Raw genomic sequence first — 19,135 nt, forward strand, 5'->3', positions numbered from 1 at the left:
ACATCAAAATGGTTGTCATTGAGTCTCATTATGGTTTGTCCCTAGCGGCCGATATTGAGATCGGTTGGGGGGTACCCGACATTCTCGGACCCTGGAACACCATAGATCCTGCCAACTTGCATTGCGTAATTCGATGCCATCAAGCTTTCCCAATATCCGGCACTCATCTCCCAGTAGCGGTTATCGTCATGTGGGTTATAGGCGGCCCTCAAACCCCCGTACATTGCAGGTGAGTTTGTGTTTCTCAACACAAAGACAGGAGAAACGGCTGTTAACAAAAACGTTTGTATGCTTAGTAGGTTGTTGTGAAGAAATATTTATTGTAAATATATGGTTACCGTTATCAGAAGTTGCACCAAAGCCATTGATTGCATTTGTTGGAATCCCGTTGATAATCTCCGGAGCCACCAACACCTGGTTGTCAACAGAAGGGACTATGTGATCACCCACATCAGCTTGAGCTCTTACATTAAGGTCGAGACAGTTTTTGGCCTTTTCAATTTCCATTGAGAAACGATAAAGAAGAACCAGCTTCTCTTGACCGAAGACTTCGCTCAGCACTTGTTCGCTGCACTATATTTCCTGACCCCTAATAATGGCTGCAAATTATTTTCATCATCAAGTCAATATATATAAAAATATATTGACATATTAATATATCTTACGTTTAATAATCGAAGCTGATTATTTTATTTTTTACTAAGTAGTACCTCTAACCAAAGCCATATGTTCTTCCTCAGTCACTCCGTTTGATAGGAAACTCCATCTTCCAATTTTAAAAGGAGTCCTGCAAACGAACTGGTACCTTGCTACATCCTCGGCTCCAAACATGACACAGAGTCTAGGCTCAGTATTCCACTCGTGAACACTCATCAACATCTCAATGTCAGCACTTGATTCAATGTTCTGTGGTGGGCAAGTATCACCATCTGGTTCCAGCATCCACTGAGGGAGCTGAAACGTGACATGCATTGGAGTGTCTGATGCCAGATGAAACACACCGCGAAGCAGGCTTCTTAGGACTTCAATTTATTCATTGTCTTCCACGAGGATGGTGCGTGCCATTACCGTGGGATCTTGCTCGAACCTCCACACTCCTTGTTGAGACTTTGACCACTGTCCCTTAAAAACTCTTACCAGACGACCCATCTGCAAAATAAAAAAAAGGTCAACAGCATCGTAACCATAGAACCAAAAATAGAATCGTTAAATAAAAAATAGAATCGTTAAATAAAAAATAGAAATCATGAAACCAAAACTTGCCTTTCAGCTTTCGTAGGGTTGTTCGATCAGCGACCTTTGGAGGAATCTCCGGTTGGTAAATTCTTTTCAGGTTTGTGTTTATGCTTTGCCGTTTCAAATCTACTAAGGGGAACTGCCTTTATATTGCCAAATACCCTAGGTTAGAACCGGTCATACTTTCTAGGTTAAACCGAAGTAGAGAATCCTGCCCAAATCCCCCCAATTTAATGCCCGCAGCCTACCCTACGCCTTTTACATCATCATTATGCTTCTCCTGACATGACAAAACAGTTACATCAGTCTCTTATATCCATAATTATCCATGAATCGGTTTTTTATGCACTAAGTAATACTGTAAAAATATCTTCAATAGTATCATCATCTTGAAACGTGGCGTTTTGCACACCGCTTCTCGTAATTTTTAGATCAATCGGGCCATTAACATCAAATATAATCTACAGCAGCTCCTTTTTAGTAATTTCGAATGGATTTATAAATGTTGTTATTTAGATGCACTTAAGGACAACTTTGTAGATGACTTATCTATTATCAAATATTCAAATGAGTTGTGTTTCTTGGATTGCGATGTCTCGATGTGTTTACGTCTTATCTGACTTTATGCAGAGTCCATCCTTTAAAAAGACTCTTAACTGGTTGTTTTCAGTCAAATAGAGAAAACAGATTTTCCATAAATAACTATGTATTAATCTTCCTTTTCTGTTCGGTCCATCGCTTTCATTTACTACCTCTCTGTCAAATTTTAAAGTGTTTAGTTAGATTAGATACCTATTGTAATTTAGTTACTTACTTCCCATTCTCCTTCTCAATCGGTTTAGTTGTTTTATATTACGAATACTGTAGGAATGGTAAGTGGGTCTTAGTTACGTTTAAATTAGTTGAGTAAGCTATTTGACTTTTAGTGTGTGTCACTATTTCTTCTACAGTGTAACCATGTGTATCGACCTCTTTACAATACTGTCAACATCACTTTCCTTGTCTGATAATATTTCTCTGCACAAATTAATGCCTGGATATATGTCACATTTCACCCACTTGTAGTGGATAATTATAGTTATTTTTTTTAATAATCTCTACTCACATTCATTGAACCGGATATCTGTATAATCCCTTGCTTTTATAGTATATCTTAATTAATATAAATTACAGCCGTGTAACGAAAATGTTTAAATAGAAATTCCAGTTTTGAAGAATTGTCTGAGTTTACTGAGCTTCTGTTATTAACTAAGGGGAAAAAACCTTGCCATATTAAAATGAACTTTGTGTTATCGTTGATCGTTGTTAATGCCTATAACTTTCTTCTCATTTGAAAATTCAATCTTCATTTTCTTGGGCCTATAAAATTATAAAATTTAGTATATTAATTTATTATCAAATTACATTTCATCCTATCATGTAGTGAACTTAAACCGACCGTCTCTACAAAATTCATCACCATTCACTTTTAGCTGGGTATGTTGGTTTGAATATAAATAATTTAATTTTCTTATAAGGAAATATGGTCAATTTTCCAATCAATTATTCAACGTAAAGTGGTGTCTACTTAGGATATTGTGAAAGTCATATCCCCTCATATGACGGTTAAATCTAGTTTGTTATTTTGCTTTTCTCCCGGTGCTTTGGTAACCACTAACATTGTCTTCATCATCTATATTCTATCTTAAATCCGTTCATAATTTGTCTACCATATGTATTAAGTACCTCTTTTAGTATACGAGGATGTTGATGTTATTTCGTACGTTGACATTCTGTTCTTTTTTTACATCATATGTTAACCTCAAATGTGTTTTAAGTTTGATGTGTTTAATTTTAAATCCGGTTAACAAAATATAATATACGGTTTTAAATATCGAAGATATTTAAGAAAATTTGTATCTGGTAATATGCTGCCAAATTAGAATTGGGAAATCTGAGATGCATCCTTAGATAGCCAGTTATTGTTATCGCAATTCGGATATGTTGGCCATAGCTCAGTCTTACAGAACATGAAAGTAGGATTTATTTTTATTACACCCTCTGGATATGTTGGCCATAACGCCATCTTACACAAGATGAAAGTAGATGTTATTTATATTACACCCTCGGGAAATTACATAATCCGTCCCCTACCCAGACCATGTTTTCTTCAAATTATACTAGAACTTGCATGTAGAACTCATGGATATACCAGCTTTTCTTACGTACACCTTCATCATCCGAGACCATCTCTTTCTATGATACATACTCCCATCTTCTATATTGCAGCTTTGCAAGTTGCCCTCTTATGGCCAGAACACTTGCAACGGGTACACTGTGTGCGCTTCCTTGGACCACGACTCTGTTTTTGTGATAATTTTAAAGACATTAGTGTTAGTTGGTAAATAAGATGTATATGGAATATATTAAGTTAAAGAAAGACACCTTAATTTCTCCTCGGGACAAAATCCGGCTTTTTCGTGGTCTACCCGGTGGTCTACGACTGGCCGGTGGATTTATATCTCTCCTAACTTCTGAACTGTTACTTGAAAGGATCTCCACAGTTTCGTGCTCAACAACAGGTGATATGGTATTTGCATATGATGTTTGGTACGTTTTCAACCAAGCTATCAACTCTCACCTTATACCTTGTTGCAGCTGCAATTGCGTGGGTGCAAGGGATCTTTAGTGCTTGAAACTCATAGCAAGTACATGTTTTCTTTTCCAAACTAACGTGATATGCCTCTCCTTCTTTGTCTCGGACTTCAAACTCACCACTGTTTATTAGGCTAACTCCAAAAACTCCACACCTTTCGAAATTAGAGGTGATTATCTCCAGCACCCTTGGCGTGTGCATATTATTGCCGCCGTCGTCAATCTGTCGTCGCGTGGAGAACCAGGTCATAAGCTTCCCTCTTATAAACTCCACCAGCGATAGAATTGGATATTCACGGGCGTCACGCAAAACTGAGTTCCACGTTTCAGCAACATTACTTGTCATTATATTGTAACGATCTCCCTCAAAGTGTGATCTTGCCCAGTGTTGAAACCCAATTCCGACGAGATAGTCGGCACATTCTCCATTAACTCTTCTAATTTTGTTGAAGGTTGTGTAAAACTCGGAAAGCCTAAATGCTCGTGCCGCTTTTCGGACCAAATACCCAAGGTGTTTGTCTTTGAAATAACTTCTGATATTTCTCTTCAGATGTAGAATGCAAGCGCAGTGCCTGGCGTGAGGATAAACCTTCATTTATAAGAATATCCGGTAGTTAGTTATATATATCCCATCAAAAACTAAATATCCGGATTTAAATACGTTTTTTTGTGTTGATTGTATAAATAAAGTTACCTTTGCGATTCCATGGTATATTGATGGATGCCGATCTGAAACAAATACCAAAGCTTGTTCATCTTTTATGAATTGGGTAAGTTTAATGAAAAACCATTTCCATGCTTTATCGTTCTCTCCATCAACCACCGCAATGGCAAGGGGAAATACTTGATAGTTCCCATCTTGAGCCGAAGCGGTGAGGAGCCATCCCGCATACTTCCCCCGTAAGTGTGTACCGTCCACTATAATAACCTTTCTCATCGATTTGTAACCGTCGATGCTTGCTGACAGAGCCATGAACATGTACTTAAACCTATGCCCTAAACCTTCTGCATATTCCGTGTGGATGTCCGTAATGGTACCCGGGTTTGCATGAACAAGCTTCTCCAAGTACGCCAGCAAGAGGTTGTAAGAAGCACCGCATGAACCTTTTGCATAGTCCAAAGCCACTTCCCTTGACCGCCACGCCTTCCAGTAAGAAATGTGTACGTCATGATCCCCTTGCATGGCTTGCATTATATCATTTGGACGTGGTCCTCCTCCTCTACCCGCAAACCTTGCCTTCATCATCCCTCCAATAACTGTATGCGTTGCTTGGGATTGATATCCGGATCGGTCGTCAACTGAACAGCTATGATAAGGGTCAACCGTCCTAATCTCATACAAAGTTGTATTTTTCAAGACAACAGCGTAGACTCTCCAATTACAGGAGCTGGAATAGCATCTCAGGATCATTCCACCGGGTGAAGATCGAGCATATCGAAATCGGAATTTATTTTGGATAGCATACATAGCCATATGTTGCTTGAATTCTTCTCTATTTTTGAAGACCATTCCAACATTAATTGCATCAGGGTTGTTCTGTGTTGCACTTCTTTCTGATATCAGAAAAAATACATGTTAGCTTTTTTAGTTCTATATTGTTGTCATCATGAAAATGTTGATTAAATTGTTTTCAAAGTACGTTATTCAGTTATTCTTTATTCGTACATCACATATTACATATGAGTTGATATGTTCATCATATTATAAAATGTATTCTTCAAAAGCGGGAGAAACAACTTATTAAACACATGGTTTAACATAATTGTTCATTATATTATCAACCCGAACGCACCATTGCAACCATTGATTTCGGAAGAGGCATCTACGAGTACATGTGATCCTTCAGTGCGACGGTTACGATTGGTGGTGCTAGTACCTTCGTCAACATCTTGTCGATGAGCTCTATGGGCATGTGGGCCCACTAGCGAACTCATTCTTCCGTCCATCGTAGTACGCCTATATCTCTGCATATTTCGATGAAAATGTTACGTCTATTAAAGGTAAGAATTTTTATATTTGATCCTTGAATATGAAGTTTTTGTTACCTTCTCCCTTTGACCCTATTGAAGACTCCCCAACCTCAACAACATTGTTCTTATGGAACTCCAAATTTGGAATATCCATGGTGATATCATTCGAGAGGCTTATTATGTTAGGACAACATGACCTGTTTACACTTTCGCTGCCGTCGTATTCAAGATTTATTATATTCATCCACTCATCTATTTCAGCATTGCTACTCTTTTCCCCGTTGTTGAAGTGAAGAGATGTTGCACCAGGGTCTCCATCGTTGTATGTTTTATCCACATTTATTGGCCGTTGATGTCTATCTGGTGTCGATGGCAGCTCTACATAAAAAGAAGTTAAGCAATTACATTAACATGATGAATTTCTCTTAGGTTTTCCAAGTTACCTTAACATTTTTACTTGCATCTATAATCCGGTTATATAATCGTATATCGGGATTTATATCCAATTTTAGTGTTCTGAATATTTTTAAATGCAAATGTTGTTCCTAGATCCGGTTTCTATATTCATTCACCGTATATGTTGTTTTAAATTTTGAGAGGGATTTTGTCCAGTTATATCTTAAAATTTTGGTTAGGACTCTCACACTACTAATTTATTGTGAAGTTTTTACCAGTTCTAAGGAAGTCGAAATAACCAGAAGTCTGGGGGTTTTTTTTTTCCTTTGCTGCACAACTCTCGTTCGATCTCATCCATTTGAACATCATCACGGTCTAAGTTAACAACAGCTGTTGTCGTCTGCTCGAACATCTGTCTCGCCTTTTCCATCTCCAAGGAGAATCGGTATAGAAGAACTAACTTGTCTTCTGTTAAAATTTCTGTGAGCATACGCGCACTACAGCATATCTCGTCTCGGCCCATCATATCTTCAAAATAAAAAAAAAAACGGTTATGTTATAATAAGATCGGTTTTCGGTAAGTAAGACGTGTTACAGCAGTTACCATATATGCGTTCAAGGTGGGCTTTCTCGGTTATTCCACCACTTAGATACGTAGTATCACCAACGGTGAAAGGTTCTCTAAAGAGAAACTGAAACTTTGCAACATTGGCTGCTCCAGAAGTTGCATAAATCTGAACCTCGTTAGTCCACTCGTGTACACTCATCATCACCTCAACGTCTCCGGAAGATAGTAGTCTAGTAGGTGCGGAGGTTGATTCAGAGGGCATTAGCATTTGGAGTGGTAGTTGATACGACAAAACCACTGGAGTTTGAGGTGCTATGCATAGCTCTTCTCGCACTAGATTCTTCAGTGACTCAAACTCCTCATTTGAAGAAGCAATTATAAATTGCTCCATTTCGGAAGGATCTTGGTTGAATGTCCAAACGTCGTCGTCTGTCTTACTCCAGTGTCCACTCCTAACACGGACGAGTTTTCCCATCTGCATGCATTATGTAATTGAATGAAAATTAAATTTTGTTCCATTTACAGAAATGAATCAACAACGCAATTGACAACTGAATAATGAGTGACTGGTAACATAACCTCTGCTCTCCGTTTTTCCAAGCTGATATGAAACTCTGTGTATTAATACTTGCCTCAAAAATCTTCGTACTTGTAATTAATTTTGAAGCTTTTGTGACCTACCTTAATGTATTTGATGTCTTTATATAGGCAACTCGGATATATCGTAGAAATGATTAAGAGAATCATGATTGTATCTTCCCATTTAATGCTTGCAGGCTACGTACTTGTAGCCTTTCACCATCACAACTCCCCAGCCACATATTTTCATATTTTCTTATTCTTTCACATCAAACAGTTCCAAAGTTACTGCATCCACAAAATCACAATAAATATCTTCTCATCAATTATACTAACCTGTTTTATTCTCCGTTATCAGTCATATTCGTGAAAGCTATTGAGGTTAATCTATAGAATTACCAGAGATAGTTGATGATTAATTGCTCTATTAGTTATAATTCGGCTATGCTGTACACTATAACCGGTTACTTATTGTTAATGGATCAAATTAAATTTGTTATCTTGTTATAATACTCGTATATGTTAATGGAATGTCGTGATATGTTGGGCTTTTAATCGCTTTTCAGTTTCGTTCTCCACAACGCAACTTTATAATATCATGATATCTCCACCATCCATATCTCAACACTGTTGCAATTAATGGTTTCGAGAAGTATCAAAAATAAGTGTTACAAGTCCTTTTCAAAAACTTGATTTTCTCCCGGATTCTTTATATGTTGACATAAAGACAAATAACGTTGACATAAAAATTTATAAAGATATCTTCCACAATGTCAACTATCCAGTTCCACGTGAGAGCTGCCTAGGCTTGTCCCCGTGATGTCGAGGACAGAAAGGTAAAACCATTCCATTCAATCTCCATGTTCTGCAATTAAAAAAATAAACCATTATTCTGCAATTTCCGTCGACAATTTGTATTTTGAGTTAAATAGGCCTTTAGAATATTCTTCTTTTAAACCCTCAAGTAATAAAATATAGTATGAATTAGTTTAAACCGACGAGCTGTTTACGGGATTTTATTTAAATTAAGTGACTATTATGTACAATTGTTTTGATATTCTTGTTGCAACTGATTTATGAATTTGAAAATTCTTGTTACATTCGTTTTAAAGATAAGGGGTTTGAATCCGAACAGTTCGATGAATATGTGATCATCTGTATATAATGTGTAAGAATAAATTGTAAATTAAAACCAGCCGGTTTAATGTTTCTTTACATGTGAAATGCTTCAAGGGTATGTGTAACAGGTGGATCATCACCTGATCATATATATATATAACATGTAAGTGAATAAAACAGAGGTTCAATGTTAAACATGCAGAGAGGTTTTATGTTTTATTTCAGGTAGAGTCTAGTGTACTTTTAAAAGAACAACCAACTCACATTTACAACTCTAGAACTATACATTAACATTATAGTCTAAGGACTGTTCGTTAATGATTTATATTTACGGTTGATCATTGGAAATATACGATGATGTATTGGTTTGATAATGATTTACAATAATTAAGGAATTAAATATTGGTTTGTAAACCGAACCGCGATTATAGTCGTGTATAGAAATTGTAGGGAATAATATAATAAGGCATATTATTAGGGAATGAAATAATAAGACATATTATTAGTAATGAATAAATGGTAATAGAATTCTAGTGATGGTCCATGTTTTAGAAAATTACACATGAATAAATGTTGTGATTTCTATTTTAATATATAAGATATACCGCTTCAGAAGATCATAGCAGAGAACAATCTCATTACGCCAAGTATAATATTTCAAGATTTGTCTATCATTTCATTCACAAAAAAAAGTTGCATTCAAATAATAAACAATCCAGTAATTACAGTTTTAAATCGTTCATTATTTCCATCGAACAATTTTAACTAAAACAATCTATATAATATAATAATTTAATATAATGAAATGATTCTAAAAAAAAAAAAGAATAAAAATCATATAAAATATTAATATGCATGTATGTAAATCGTATTTCAGCCTCTCAAGTTTGAAACATAACAGAAATAAAATAATCCATAATTTTGAGTAGGAGACTACTCTTGGTGCATATATGAAATACAATTAATGTGTGTATATAGAAGATTAAAATAAACAGTTAGCTAAAAGCATTCTAATTACTATCGTAACATCATATTATCATAAAAAAAACTAAATTTATAAGATGACAAAAAAAAAACTAAATTTATAAAGATTATTAAAAGTTTTAAAATAAATAAAATAAATTATTAGAATATATAAAGAAATTCATTATCCCGGAGTTTAATGACATGGAAGAAAAATATAACCTTATTTTAAATATTAAATTTATCTTTATTTAACAAAAAATAATTATAATATTATTTATTTAAAAAACAACAAAATATTTAATTAAAATGCTAAAAATAAGAAATCAAAATAAAACTAAACTATTAACATAATAGTAAACAAATATAATGGAGCTTCAAAAAGATGTAGATTGTTTATGCATCAAATGTATTTTCTTTACAGCTATGCAACGACCTTAAACGAATTGAAATATTTGAAACGAAATCCTATAACTATACATTTAAGTGTTAATTTATAGTATAAAAATTAGATTTATACTTTCTCTATTTTACTCAGTTTTTAAATATCATATTCAACGTAACATAAACCATAAAGAAATGCAATCATGACCCCAATCCATCCATACAAATGATAATCACAAGGACTATAAGTCTATTTTTAATAATCCAATATAGCAAACCACAATTGATCAACCAAGTTTGGATTTAAAATTATCAAAAAAAACTTACAACGAGAGCCCCACTTACACCTCACCCACCCTTTTTTTTTTGACGAAAAAAAAAAAATTAACGTAGACACAAACATCGAAATCAAACATAATTAATCTTAATCAGCATACATAATCTTTTCATACCGTAACATTCTCAAAAACCATAAAAGTTATTATACACTTCTTTTGCAAAATCTTATATAACACAAACAAAAAGAAAATATACAATTGCATAATTATATTCATTACATACACATAAAGTTTTTTTATTTCAATTCATTATTCCTGTGTTTACACAGACCAAGCTACTCACACTAACAAAACGTTGTTTTGGCTTAGATAAAATAATTTTTTTCATAACATATTTTTCTGGCATGATCATTGCATAATTATATGCACATGAAGGGCATCGTTAATCTTATTATATTAGATTGTGCTTGGATAGAATAACGAAGACTACTGTCATTTTAATTCAGTCCAAAATTATTTATTAAAAAAAACAACATGATCTCTGAATTTTATTTATTTTTTGTTTGTTTATAATATAGTCCAGGAAAGGTCTTTCCCTTTTGGCCGGCTGTAGAATTTCGATCGAACAAGTATTGGTAAGACCAGGTAGACCTTACAGTCTAGTTATTGCATTCTTCTCACAGACTATTAATTTCATAAGAGAAGAAATATCCTTTTTCGAAAAGAAAAAAGCAGTCTATAATGATTGAAAAATGCTTCATAAAATTAGAATAAATTTATATAAAACAGATATTTTCCGACCCTAGTGCATAATATTAACATTTAATATTGCCGTCAGACATAAAATATAATGCACTGTAATATATGTGTGATTGAATAAAACCAAACCTTTACTATTTTTTTTACAAAGTCACAAACCTAAAGTAAATTAAACATCAAATATTTTTATTAATTAAAAGACTTAATATTTAACGTACCACCGAACATACCATTATCACCATCTTTTTTTTGGTAAATTGTTAAATTTATACTATTTTTGAGATTTTAAATGTTGCGAACAACATGTTGGAAAAAAAGAAAAAAAAAGTCAAAGAAAAAAAAAATACAACCAGGCTCAAGCAAAAAGATTGAGTACAAGAGAAGTAGAACTGCAGCAACGATGGGGAGTGATCTGGAGATGGAAAGGAGATGAGGCGATCTCGGATGAGACAGTCCAGAGCACGGCGGAGACCAGCAGCAGAAGTGAATGTGGATGTGAAGATCTGAGCGTTTCTTTCCCTCCAAATAAGATAGATGGCAGACGGTAAGATAAGCTTAATCACTGAGGCTCTTGTAGGATCAAGACGGCGCTGAGTGATTAAAGCAGCTGCAGAATGTAGGTCCGAAGGAGATGCAGCAATGATCTACTGCGCGAAATGCTCCCAGATGCTGGAAGAGAACTCACACTAAAAAAAGAGATGGTGATGTGTTTCAATGCCGGAAGAACAAAGAACACAGTCCACCGGAACATTCAGCCCCCATCTTCGCAAACGATCACGCGTTGGCAATCTGCGCAGCATGGCCAACCAAGTAACAAAAGCATTACGGGAAATATTTTCCTTAAACTAGACAACCTTTGACCAGAAAACTACTGGTGATTTCTGCCTTATATGCTGCCAAGTAGTCTTGGAAGAGAAAAGAGGACCAAAGCTTCCATCTGCCTTGCGCCATAGGTACTGATCCGGGCCCTTATCCGAAAGAAGGAGGAGGAAATGTTGTCAAGACAATCTGGAGAGTCTCAGCTCCAGTGGATCTTGCTGGATGGAGGAACCAAGCACCGTTTACTGAAGCTTGTGAAACTGTAGCGCCTTCCCTGATTCTAAGTATTCTAGGAACATCATCACCAAGAACTTCGATAAGAGGTCCTAGGAGAGTCCAATAGTCATAACAGAAGGAAGAGCTCTTTCCATCATTAACCTGACATCTCATGAAGTCATACAGCAAGGGTTTGAGTTGAATCATGCTTCTCACCGTAGGAGACAACCTTGTGGAATCCTGAGTTATCCAAAATCTCTTCCTGCGAAAGACATTAGCTTTCAACATTAGCTTTCAACCCAAAGCAACCCAATGCAATCCAGTAATCTTATTCCCACACTGCCATCTGATTTAGGTATGCAGACATCTTTTCAAGCAACCTGAGAGCCTGCAGCCGAAGTAGTTTTTTTCTTCCATAAGAAAGCTGCGCATGATGAATCAATTTTCGCATAGAAGGCTTTAGGAAGAATAAAGACGTCACTTCAGAAATTTACCATTCCATATATTACCGAAGCGAACATTCTGATCTTTCCAGCAAAGGATAGGTACTTGACTGTCGAAGAATAAAGTTTCCCTATTACCTTATCAATGAGCGGTTGAAGCGTTGCCATAGTGATCTGAGAAGGATTGAGAGGGAAACCAAGGTAACGCGTAGGAAATGTGCCAACAGAAAAACCAGAGATGTCAGCAAGGACCTGAGCCGAGATCTCCTCATACCCTCCAAAGAAGATCTGAGATTTTTGAGGATTTATGCTCAAACCGCTCATCCTTTTAAATTTATCCATCACAGAGCAGATACTAGTGAGCGACCAGCGGGATCCATTGGAGAAGATAAGAAGATTGTCAGCAAATAACAAGTGGGTAAGTGATATATGGTGTTTTCACATCATTGTATATATGTTTTCATTTGTTTCAAGTCACTAATTCGTGTCAGTCTAGTCCTTTTTGATCTTTTACAGGTCTGGAGTTAGTAGAAGGAAGAAGAGAAGGTGCCAGATGAAAAGAAGTCATTTTGGAGCATTCCTGCGGAGAACACTCAAGAGAACAGTCCCGAGACTGTTCTCTCGCAAGCGGAACAAGCAGACGGAGTGATCCGGAGATTGTTCCAGACGAATATGGAAACTCCTATTTCGGGAATTAAAGCCTTGTTGCCCTAATCTCTCTTCTTCTGATTGGCGCCTCCATATAAAAACGCCATCTATCTATTTTCTATTTTTTCTTACGTTAGTTTTTTACAAGAGAACAACTGAGATTTGCGATCTGCAACTTGTAAGGGAGAAGAAACCCATCCTCTCATAGAGAAGATCATCTGAACCCTTTTGTTTCATACTCTGGTCTTATGCAATTTTATTCAGGATTTATGTCTTTGTCTATTTGCATCATGATCGAGTAGTAGCCTTGCTCGCCTAGGGTTTTTAGGGTGTTGAGACATGAGCTAAACATAGATAAGCAATCCATAACTGTTCTTCATTCACACTGCTCTTACTGCTTTCATTAAACTGATCACTTGATGTTAGATCACTAGTTCATCGCCTAGTTAACCGCTTAGGATGAGAACTTGACATGTATTGAATGAGATTAGTATCCCTAATCAGCGAAAGTAGATATTAGGGTGGTAAGTGAACTGATCGGACCTGTTCTCTAAAGCTTGCAATCGATCCTCATCCCAACGACAGTTAGGTGGTGAGATCGATCTGCAAAGCGATCACTGCCACGACAGTGGAGTGTTCCAGCTGAGTGATCCGAGTTCTAGAAAGCACTTCATCGCGCTTGAATAATTGTTTGGCTCCAATTCAACACCCAATGAAATACCCTAGGCTAGCTCTTGTTTAATTGAATCAATCTCGTGTTTATTTTGCTTGTTTACTATCGCCTATTTCAACCAAGTTATATTTTCTTCTTAGCTTGATTCTGGAACTTATAGAACTAGAGTGTAGATTGGTCCTCTGGATTTGAATCTCAAGTACTACAATTGCAACTGTTAACTTGGCAGTAGCAAGGATTCATTTTTAGTATATCAGTAAGCTTCGGATTAGAGCACATAGGATGCAGTCTAATTCTGCCACTGTCCACAGCTTGAGTGAGAAGATGAGAGAGAGCTTCCATGACAAAAAGGAAAAGTAAGGGGATAGAGGATCCTCCTGACTTAACCCTTTTTTACCCGGAAAATAACCCGTAAGCTTGCCATTTATTGCAACCGAGAACTTCGGAGAGGAGATACACTCATTTACCCAGCATCTAAAAATCAGAAGGAAGTTCTGTGCTTCTAGCATTTTTAGTACGAAGTCCCACGAGACAGTGTCAAAAGCTTTCTTGATGTCTACCTTGAGCATAGAACTTTTCTCACAGTTAGCTTTACCATAGTCTCTGATCAACTCTGATGAAAGCAGAACATTATCGCCTAGACTTCTTCCCTTAAAGAAAGCAGATTGTGAAGGGCTGATGCGGTCCATAAGGACCTCCTTCAACCGGTTAGAGATTATCTTAGATTCTACCTTATAGATCAGGTCGCAACAGCTAATCGGACGAAAATCACCAAGTTTATAAGCTTCTGGAATCTTAGGAATCAAGGAAATAGCTGTGTTGTTGTTAATGTCCTTTAATAGTCTTCCATTGGTGAAGAATTCACTGACTACAGCGATCACATCAGGACCAACTATGCTCCATGAAGATTTGAAGAACTCAACCGAGAATCCATCTGGTCCAGGGCTTTTGCTACGAGGCATACTGAAGACTGTTTTTGAGATCTCCTCAGCAGTCACTAGACGTCTTAGCAAGGTATACTGGTCCTCTGACCACCGGAAGGTTAGCAGACTCTGAAGTTCAGATACAGAGCAAGGAGATACAGCCATGTCTGTGTGACCCAGAGTGTTCTCAAAGTAAGTTGCAAAGTGCGCCTTGATCTCCTCAATAGATCCAATGTATCTGTCTTCTGCATCTTTCAAGAAGTAAATATGGTTATGAGCTGCGCGTTACACCACCATTTTATGGTAGAAAGCAGTGTCTCTGTCCCCCAAGTCATGCAATTATACACGAGATTTCTGCCTATATAACTTTTTCTCAGCTTTAAGAAGCATTTGCCATTTCCTCCTTTCCTCCTTTCCTCATACTCAAGCCCTGCAGTAGCAGAGTCTGGATTAGAAAGTAGTCGACGTTGAAGGTTAGTAACTATAGCTGCTTGGTCTTTCACGCGTTGCCTGATACCACTAAAGTGCGAACGGTTGAGCCGCCTTAGAACTCCCTTCAACAATTTAAGAGACCTTTGCAGTTTAAACTGATAAGTACCTTGAATACTAACACAATGCCAAGCACATCTGACTGAATCCAAGTACTCTGGGTGATCTACAATATGATCGAAGAACTTGAAAGGTTTGACTACTCGACGGCGCATAGAAGGCATTGTCACCAAGCATGGAGCATGGTCCGATTGTTCAGGTTCTAAAGATTCACCATAAGCCTCTGGGAAGGTTTGGGCCCAGTACTGATTCACCAGTAAATGATCGATCCTCTTAGAAACTGGGTTGTCATCTTGGTTATTGCACCAGAAGAAAAGAAGGCCCTTTCTCTAAGATTCGAAGATTTCATCCTCCTGTAATGCCAGTGTGAAGTCCTCGATGCCAGCTGCATCTACATCTATATCAGGATGGTTAGAGTGCTGATCTGATCTCAAAATCTGATAGATAGTCTGCTCGGACTCTGTTTGTTGAAAAGTAAATAAGGAACACCACGTAGCTTGACAAGCACAACCGCTGTGGTCAGTTGAGGCTCTTTATGGGAGAAATCGGAGGACCATGGAGCAACAAACATAGGGGTCCCTGCAATCCTCCAAGCTGGATGGCTCAGAATAATTTATCGCGTTTTTGCACTTGTGACCTTAAGAACGAAACAGCCTTCACCAACTTTATGGATGAAGATTCGAGGTCCCGAACGAGCCCAAATGGCATTCACAACACCAATAATCCGTTCTTTCGGAGGAATATCCCCTCGGAAACGTGCAAAGATAAACTCCTTAAACTCAACTTTGGCCTCCTCTATGTTTTCCTCTGGGATAAGCACAAAAGGAGCACCTGAGACATGAGTGGTGAGAGTACCAATCCCCTCAAGTAGTGCAGACTGCTGGATCAGCTTCGCAAGCTTTGGAGGAGAAACTGTCGGAGATTCAAGAGAGGAAGAGCCCTCCACAACTAAGCTCCGGTGAGGGAGAGTAACAACTGCAGAACTCTTATTGGAAGAGCCACCACAGGGGGGAACCACAACAGGGGAAATATTTTCAGAAGGGGAGACAGTACTGGAGGATGAACCTACCAAAATACTAAATGGAAGAACCATAACAGGGAGTTCTGAGTCAAAGATCTTCGAGTTGATGCAGTCAGAGACTGAGGGCAAGGTGGAGACCTCTTTTGCCGGGAGATCTACGAGATCTGCAGATGGAGCTGGCGAAGAACCAGAAGGGCCGCTAGCAGAAACAACAGGCCTCTTTGGAGCCTCCATCGGAAGAATTCCGGCAAGAAGCCGAGGGGTTCTTGACGAAGGCGCCGAGTGAGCAGAGAAGGGGGGGGGGAGGCGGAGAGTTCTTGGGGGTGGTGAGAAGCCACGACTGCCGGTGAGCGGGGGGAGGGGGGGGGGGAACCCTAATTGCTCTTTCTATCTCCCAGAGAGAGGAGAAAGAATGTATGAATTCAAATTTATCCCACCAAAAATATTGATCCCCACATTAATTTGTAGTGTGCGTGTCTACAATATCACCATCTTGCTTCCACAGTCTTTATACATGTGTCCCATACAGAAAAAATTATCTCTTCAGAAGATGTTATGAACATTATCATGTATTGACAGCGTCTTTGACATCAATTGCAGATAGGTCAAGAGACGTGAGCATTGTTCTGAACAATACTGAATTTAAGTTGATTATATAATAATTTTATTTTATAGTATTATTTGAAAAATAAGTCTCATATGTGTTTGGTATTACATTATTTTTTTTATAATTTCTAAATACATAGATATCTTTAGTGAAAAAATAGTGATAAATTCCCATCGCAGTATTTTTTATTTTTCCATTAATAAAATTTATTCTAGTTTGGGTAACCTCAACAATAACACATTTTTAAGTTTATAAAAATAGCACATATTAAATTAGTCTTAACTCTAAACCATGTTCACACTTCCACTCCTTAAATATTTAATTCTAAATCATAATAAAAAAAATCAAACCAAAATAAAATAAAAATAAAAAATGTAATTTTTAACATTTAATTAATGTTATTCTAATTTTCCCTTGTCTGATAATATTGTGATAAACATGATTTAGTGCTATTTAAGGACACTAATCTTTTGTATATGAAAAAATAATAGATATTTCCCAAAATAGTATATAGTAAATTATACATATTTCTATAAATTATGTTTAAAATTTTATAAGATGAACATAACAAAATACAAATATTATTTTTATTTTTACTTATTTAGAATATATACAATCTACATACTCAAAATAAACAACTGACCAATTAAAAATTATCATACATGAAATCATATATTAATAATGATAATTTTCTTGACCAAAACAATAATAAAATAATTTTCGACAGTATTATTTATTTGATTTAAACAAATTGGTAAACATATAAATTAATTACTAATTTACATAATTTAATTATTCTAAAAATATATTGGAATAATTTTGTCCTTTCATGAATATAGAAGAATCATCCAATATATATTAGATCACAAAGTGAACCTAAAGTAAATTAAACATCATCCATTAATTAATTATTATACATAATATTAACATTTAATTTTTCCGTCAGACATATAATGTAATGCACTCTATAAAATATATGTGATTAATAAAACCAAACCGTTACAATTTTTTATTACAAATTCACAAACCTTAAGTAAATTAAACATCATATATTTTTATTAACAAATAGACATAATATTTAATGTACCATCGAACATACCAATATCACCATCTTGCTTCCAGTCTTTAAACCTTATATTTTTCTTCCAAGTCTGATTTTCCAGTCAACATCCATTTGTAAATAATGTAGAGATTGTAGCTCATTTTGAGATGGTAGATACATATATCCCGTACCGAACAATATATCTCTCCAGAAGATGCTATGAAAATTATCATGTACTGACAGCGTTTTTGGCATCCAGTACAGATAGGTCGAGTGATGTGAGCGTTGTTTTGAGCAATAATGTATTCTGTTCCTCGTAGTGTGATACTTGAACCAGGATTCATATATAAATCCTCCCCAAGTAAGCATCCAATATGAAGTATGACTTCACACTCATTGCACTTATAGAATCCTTTGCTAAAATTTATTGTTCTTTCACAAAGATCGCACCAGTAGACTCCATTTGTATCCTTTTCATATGAAAAGGTGAGTAGATGTTCATCATTCCTGTATCTCGCTTTATATGGTTGATTTGGGCAGCCAAAACATAAAGTAAAGCCACATTCATCACATATTAAATTAGATACATATCTTCCACAAATCAAACATTCACCTGTATCAGTTATGAACAAAGGATGGCTATGAAAACTATGAATGTAGGGCTCATATATAGAAGCACATCGTACGTCTAAAGTAACATCCTCACAACCATTGGAACACACATATTTAAAACCAAAAAAATTGACGTTCGCAAGCTTTACAAAAATGAATGGTTTGGGTATATGAGGATTCCAATGAAAGTGAATGGACATGCAACGCATGTGTTATCATACGAGGAAGATACGCACATGCTTCATGGAGAGCATAATCACATCTCATTCTCATGCATGTATAAGCTTTATCATCATATAGAGGTTGTGCGCACGCTTGACAATATTTTTTCCCTTCGTTACATTTTTTTACATCTTTGTAACAAAGCCTCATGGGATGCTCTAGATGACTATAATGTAGTATAGTCCCATCAATCATCTCTTCAAACGGCGGCTTAATATTGTCGTTTACTTCTGGTTGTCCTTCAAGCTCTCTTCCATCCCATACATCACTACTTGTCGCACATCTAGAATGTATTACATACATGCAGTCCTTCTTCATGCAAGAATATGCCCCATAACTTGTGTCAATATTTTTGCGACAAACACCACAATACCATTTTTGAGACATAACAGAAGAAGCAAAAGAAAGATGGTGTATGACGACATATTTTTATGATGTGTGGTAAGTAGATACACCATTTATGAACAAAAAAA

The 19,135-nt window shown here is 36.3% G+C and overlaps 2 protein-coding genes across 2 annotated transcripts; both read right to left on the reverse strand.

The window, feature by feature from the left end:
- Positions 1–5,516: 5,516 nt before the first annotated feature.
- LOC130504039 (uncharacterized) lies at positions 5,517–7,416 on the reverse strand. The gene is made up of 4 exons (XM_056998610.1): positions 6,842–7,416; positions 6,513–6,765; positions 5,917–6,219; positions 5,517–5,835 (listed from the first exon to the last, which is right to left on the reverse strand). Exons 1-2 carry the CDS (start codon positions 7,284–7,286, stop codon positions 6,518–6,520), a joined length of 693 nt encoding a protein of 230 aa, XP_056854590.1. The 5' UTR covers positions 7,287–7,416; the 3' UTR covers positions 5,517–5,835; positions 5,917–6,219; positions 6,513–6,517.
- A 10,495-nt stretch (positions 7,417–17,911) lies between these two features.
- On the reverse strand, positions 17,912–18,773 carry LOC130508527 (protein VACUOLELESS GAMETOPHYTES-like). Its single transcript, XM_057004088.1, has one exon. It carries the CDS (start codon positions 18,647–18,649, stop codon positions 17,912–17,914), a length of 738 nt encoding a protein of 245 aa, XP_056860068.1. The 5' UTR covers positions 18,650–18,773.
- Between the last annotated feature and the right edge of the window lie 362 nt (positions 18,774–19,135).

The sequence above is a fragment of the Raphanus sativus genome, chromosome 2 (assembly GCF_000801105.2).
Source record: "Raphanus sativus cultivar WK10039 chromosome 2, ASM80110v3, whole genome shotgun sequence".
Classification (NCBI taxonomy): domain Eukaryota; kingdom Viridiplantae; phylum Streptophyta; class Magnoliopsida; order Brassicales; family Brassicaceae; genus Raphanus; species Raphanus sativus.

Bases quoted from the DNA above. Each gene is read 5' to 3' on its own strand.
- LOC130504039 (XM_056998610.1), bottom strand. From the start codon at position 7,286: ATGCAGATGGGAAAACTCGTCCGTGTTAGGAGTGGACACTGGAGTAAG. The intron at 6,766-6,841 runs GTAACTGCTGTA...TTTATTTTGAAG, and splicing joins CCACCTTGAACGCATATATG to ATATGATGGGCCGAGACGAG.
- LOC130508527 (XM_057004088.1), bottom strand. From the start codon at position 18,649: ATGCGTTGCATGTCCATTCACTTTCATTGGAATCCTCATATACCCAAA.